General features: G+C 48.3%; 1 protein-coding gene across 1 annotated transcript in view; it reads left to right on the top strand.

Moving 5' to 3' along the window:
- Positions 1 to 2,906: 2,906 nt before the first annotated feature.
- Positions 2,907 to 6,000, top strand: part of VAV3 (vav guanine nucleotide exchange factor 3) — a 290,405-nt gene continuing 287,311 nt past the window's right edge. Inside the window, exon 1 of the mRNA XM_036273378.1 lies at positions 2,907 to 3,382. Within this exon, the coding sequence (XP_036129271.1) occupies positions 3,179 to 3,382 (204 nt within the window). The 5' untranslated portion in view covers positions 2,907 to 3,178. The remainder of the gene's footprint in view (positions 3,383 to 6,000) is intronic.

Below are 6,000 nucleotides of genomic sequence, written 5' to 3'. Positions count from 1 at the left end.
CCTTCCCTGCATGTGGCTGTGATACCTGCTATAGGTAACACCAGTGAGCCCTTCCTGATCTTTTCTCTATGAGGAAGAGAGAGCAGGGTAAAAAAAAGGTTATATAGCTCATTTGAGGTGAATAAGTTACCTATCCTGCTTTCAAGGTATGTCAGTGTAGGTGAGAAAGACATTTAAGCCAGTGATTAAACTTGTTAAGGTAATTATTATAATGGGGAGCGATTTTGAACAGAAACAGCATAGATATGGAAGCAAGTCAAACTCACCCTTTTACTGAGCTTTGTAACCAAGAGCAATGCGATTAATGGCTTTGATCTTGTTTCTTCATTTACTGGAGGGGGGTACATTCTCTAACTGGCAGATAATGCATGTAAAGTGCCCAATATTGGGCTTAGCATCCAATAAACCGCAGAGTGTGGATATGCATCAGGGGCTAATGCAGGCCTCCAGGCCAGTGAGCCCACTGAGTGCAGAGTTCCCTGTCACAGTGCAAGAAAGGCTTTCATTGGAACACTGAGGCCCAGAACTAGCAAGGAGTTGTCACAGGCAGAAGTTAGTCCCTATCGATTTGAAGGAAAAATACTGTGGCTGGCAGCCCCCAAAAGTTCACTGCCATTTTTTCTGTCATCCTGATTTCTGACACTTGAATGGGTTCCACCTGAGTCACTTTTGGCCACTTAGCTTCTTGTTTACTTGAAGAACCCTGCTCTTCCTTCTTTTCCAGGCCTTCCATATTGTGTTTTCCTCTTGCCTTTCTCTCTACTCACTGGCTTACTGTATTTGAATAGTATTATGTTTTGAAGTCATATTATATACGCATTATAATAGAGATGAGTCATAAGAAAAATAGATTTTATTTGGTCACTGCTGCCTTTTTGTGAACTAAAAGCGATTGGTTAATGTTAATTGAGCTCTTACTAAGTGTTAGGTACTCCACATTTTATGCATTATATCATTGTTGATCAGACTTTAATGTAAATATATGTCAGCTGGGGGTCTTGTTAAAAGGTAGGTTCTGATTCATTTGCTCTGGGGCAGGGCCAGAGAGCTCCATTTTTAACAAGCTACTGGGTGATGCTGCTGGTCCACAGACTGCATTTTGAATAGCAAAGCATTATATCTTTTGATCCTGGGGACAACAGTATGAGGTAATTATTATTATTATTATTATTATTTGCTTTACATATGTGGAAACTAAAGGTTAGAGGAATTCGATAATTTTCCCAAGGTCATGTTGCCAGAAACCAGCAGAGCTTGAACTCTAACCTAGGCCTGCCTCCTGAAATAGTGAATGTTACCTGGGTTTTGGAAATGTCCTACAACACCCAAGGGTGATCTGAGGCTACTTGAAATAGAATTTAAATTTTTAGTTGACTAATTCTTTTTTTTTTTTTTTAAATGAAACTTTTCCAGTTTAATTCCTCTTTATGCAGGATTTTGTCTTACATGGTGATTCAGCTGTTGGATTTTGTTTCTAAAGATGAGATGTAAAGTTTAGTGGAATTTGCCAAAATTCTAGTTTAGAAAACATTGTGTCACTGATGCAGTCTGGACTGAACACAAGAGGAAATAGCTGGGGAAGGATGCATGTGAACAGAGGAAATCCTTAGCTGATTTATAGTTTAACACTGGATGGACACAGGCCAGCACAAAAAGAGTTAGTCCCTGTCCTTAACAGATCAGATATATTTAAAAATATAGCATTTGACCTGCTTATAAAATTCATGTTTTATAATAAAAATGTGAGCATCAGAAATGTACTTAAAAAAATTATCTGAACTTCAACCAGCGGGATTTCCCATTTTACTTTTATTTTCGCATTTTAAAAGGCCTCACATGTATATTTAAAAGGCGGAGGACTACCTTTACACAGAATAGCAAGAGTTCAGTGTGGCAATATCTTACCATAAATAATTTCAACACTATTTTTGGTTTTGAGGGGCAGTGGGAGTAAAAGGGGCAGCGTTAGGATCCACCCCTAACCCCCATTTCTCACCCCGCAAAGATTTAAGAAATGCAAATGCGCTGTTTCAGCCCAAGCAAGAGTTTTGAAGGCTTGTTTCAACTTTCACTAAGGGTCCCAAGGCTCTGTGGGACCATGCAGCGGGGGACTGATGCTAATCGCTCTCAAACCAGGTCCCGGGTCACTGGCGCATGCGCAGTGTGGCCGCCGGGTTCCGTGGGCGTTTTGCAGGCCTATTTCTCCCTGGCAGGTTTTGTGCGGTCAGCACAAGGGCCAGAACGGCGACCGTGAGCAGTTCTGATCCTGAGCCAGGAGGTGGAAACCGTCTCTAAGTGAAAATCACCCCTTGTCCAAATAGGTTCGGGGTTTGGGGGCGGGTTTCTGCAGGCGTCTACACACACACACACACACGCACGCGTGTTTAACGTGCCAAAAACATCCTAACGCTACTAACTTGGAGGAAGAGCACTTATGTGTCGGGAGAGAATTTAAGGGATAAAAACGGGGAGGGGGTGGGGCACCGATGTCTCAAACTTTCAACGTTCTGTCTCCAGAGGCTCTGAACCCCGTTTGCATTTGTCTGAGGAGTCCAGGCGCCCCGATTACTCCTTTGCTCCTCTCACACCACTTACAAAACCTCTCCAGCCGCTTGGGGGTTCTCAGAAGGAAGCCCACGATGTAGGAGTGTTCAGCTACACTGTCCCCAAACCGGGAAGCCGCCCTGAGAGCCAATCCCCGGACGCCTGGGGCCGTGAAGCTCCGCGCCCGCAGGCTGGTGGTGGGCGGACGCTGGGACGCCCCAAGCCGCCCCCGCCCGGCCGCGACCCCAGGCCTGGGCGGCGCGCGCTCCCACCAGCGCCTCTGGGGACTCGCAGACGGCGGCGAGACGGGCGGGCGGCGCGCTGGGCATGCTCAGTCGCCGGGCGCCAGGCTCGCAAGTCGGAAGCCTGTGCGCGGCCGCCGCCGCCGAGCCGGCCGAGGCGCACAGAGCGCGCGGGACTCACTGCAGCGGCGGCCGGGCGGCGGCGGACCGGGGCTTGGAGCGAGCCGAACCCCGCGGGGGGCCCCCCGTCCCCGGGCCACGGCGCCGGCTCCCTCGCACCCTCTCAGGGAAGGGGACGGCCCGGCTGGCGTCGGCGGGGCGCGCAGGAACCGCAGCGGCGGCCGCATCCTCGCCGCCTGCCCGGGCCGGGCCGCGTCCCTGAGCCGTCGGGCATGGAGCCGTGGAGGCAGTGCGCCCAGTGGCTCATCCATTGCAAGGTGCTGCCCGCCAACCACCGGGTGACCTGGGACTCGGCGCAGGTGTTCGACCTGGCGCAGACCCTCCGCGATGGAGTCCTTCTCTGCCAGCTGCTCAACAACCTCCGGGCGCGCTCCATCAACCTGAAGGAGATCAACCTGAGGCCACAGATGTCCCAGGTGAGGGGGCCGGCGGGCGCCACCGCCTCCAGCCGGCGTCTCCCATTAATCACCCTGCTAATTTCTTTGTGTGGATGCAAACATGTAGGTGCGCCCCGGCTTGCCCTGCCTCCCAGCCTTCTGCTTTGGGGAGCACTTCGGCTTGTTCACCCTGGCTGGGACTGGCTGAGCTCTGCAGCTGGATGCCAAAGCCCCGCGTCCGGAGGTGGTGGAGGTTTCGGAAAGGCTTTCTGTGAGGCGGGAAACAATATTGTCTTAGGGTGCCCTTCACCTACTTTTGTGCATGTTGTGTGCGTGTGTGTGCAACAAAAGGAATCTGATCCAACCCTTTAATAATAAGGAAGGCGGGGGATGAACCGAGATGATGAGGTGATTTTTGCCTTTAGTTTGTTCTTTGGCTTTGCGTTTCGTCCCCATGTTTTCTTGAAAGAGGAACCATGACTTCAATGAGGACTCTAGGAAGTGGAGGGCGTACCCGCACCGTTATCTGTACTGCGATGACCCTGGTCAAAGGGAGGAAAAGGGATCGCCACGCAGCGGTGCCCCGAAAGCCCCCTGAGCGTGTGGCCAGCTGGCAACCGAGAGGCTGTGTTTACAGCTCTTGCTGAACCATGTGAGAAGGAGCGAGGCCAGCCTCTCTCAGCAGCGACAGGAAATGAGAAGTTTCGCTCGAGATTCCGCTTTCCCTCATTCAGGGCTGGCTCCCGTGTCCGGAGCCTTGCCTGGAGGTGCCTCTTTGAGGGGTTAAAAAAAAGGGGGGGCAATTCTGGAAGGCTGTGTGCACCCTAGAGTCAACTCAAAAGTCACAGCTCAGTGGAATAGTACTTTCTGGGTCCTGTCGGAAAGTTTTTGCACAAAAAGTTGGTAAACCCGATTCAGCACATGGATTTTTCTCTTTCACAATGTAAAAAACCCGCTTTAAACTTAAAAGGGAGAGGAGAGAGTCTCTTCCATGACACATTGGAGCACTCATCCTGAATGACATGGAGCCTCAGCTGCTTAGCAACCAGAGTAGTGCCTTTTACAAGGGACTGACTTTGTATACTTCACTAATTATGTATTCATCTCTTCTTCTTGATGTCAGTGTTTTATCAGGGTCCCTCTGCACCTCAAATTCAGCATCCCTTGTCGGCCTACCTTCAACTAGCTGGTTAGTAGGCTCCAAGAAAGCACAGGCTTGTAAGGGGTGACAGCCGTATGTTTTTAGAATTGAGATAAATTGTTTTCTACTCTCCTACAATCCTGGATGGTGACTGCTAACTCCGTGGACCCCTATTGAGTTGCCCCCATTCTGGACATTCTGTCCAGGGTGTTAGCAGACATTTCCATTCAGCTGGGTGCCGACAGATACCCATTCTCCACCTGGCCTCTAGCCTAGGGGCAGAGCAGGTCAGGATGCCTGGCCCACCAGCAGGAATAATAGCACTGTGTGCATTTCCTGAAACTTCAGTGTCCGGGATCCCTGGGGAGTTGTTCAGTAACTTGTTCTCAATGATCAGGTTTTCTGAACGGCTGAGGATCTCTCTTTTTAACCTCCTAACCCTTATTTGAATGTTAACAATTGTTAAAAATCTTTTAAAATTGTTTTTGCTCTATCTGCTCTTTGTAGCACATATTAGATATAATTTTTGTTTGTTTTTTTAATCCTCACCCAAGGACATTTTTGCATTTATCTTTAGATAGAGCAGGAGGGAGAGAGGAAGGAAGAGTGAGAGAGAAACATCGACTGGGGAGAGAGACACATTGACTGGTTGCCACCCACACGACCCCAATCCGGGCCGGGGACAAACAGCAACCAAGGTATGTGCCCTTAGCGGGAACTGAACTTGGAACTGTCTGGTCTGCGGGTCGACGCTCTAACAGCTGAGCCAGATATAATTTAATCCTTTTGATGACTAAAGACTGTGATTATAAGCATCATTAATGAAAATGAGCACTTATGATGCTCTGAGAAATCTGTTCCCTACTGGGGGTACCATAATGAACACAGCAGGATCCTTGCCCTAAAGGAATCATTACTGTGCTATCAGATAAGCCACAAGGCCATAATGAGCAAAACAGCTGAATGACCTTCCTTAGGCTGCTGTGCTTTTGGACTCTTAAGTCTGACCAGCTCCGAGCTTCCTGGTTCCTACTTCAGTGCAGTTTCCTTTGTAATGTCCTGTGAGTGAGGGCTTCTCCCAGAAGTGAACCCTGGAAGGCTGGTGCCTGAATACGGTAGTCTCTTTTCTTCTTGGTTCTTGGCCACATTGCAGAGAGATAAGGTTGCTAAACAGCTGAGTGCTGGACAAGTGAGTGTGCATCATACAAATTGTCATTAAATCCTTAAATGAGACTTATTAAATGGTTTCAGTGAACAAGTTGACATATTTAACACACCTGCAAGTGTCCTGCACATACTATGTAACTTAATAGGTGTTCAATATTAGCAAAATTATTTGAAACATTTTTTTCCCTGTTCTATTGTCATAGGTTACAATAGAAATTTTAAAAGACTTGCAAGGCCTACAAATGTTTTTGTGGATGACATCTCTAAATATTTCTGACTATTCATATAACTTTCTTGATAAAGGATCTAGATGCTTCTGTCATAAGGTTCTTACTCCATCAGCTCGATT

The sequence above is a fragment of the Molossus molossus genome, unplaced genomic scaffold (assembly GCF_014108415.1).
Source record: "Molossus molossus isolate mMolMol1 unplaced genomic scaffold, mMolMol1.p scaffold_m16_p_20, whole genome shotgun sequence".
Lineage (NCBI taxonomy): Eukaryota > Metazoa > Chordata > Mammalia > Chiroptera > Molossidae > Molossus > Molossus molossus.
This window is presented reverse-complemented; position numbering and strand designations above follow the sequence as displayed.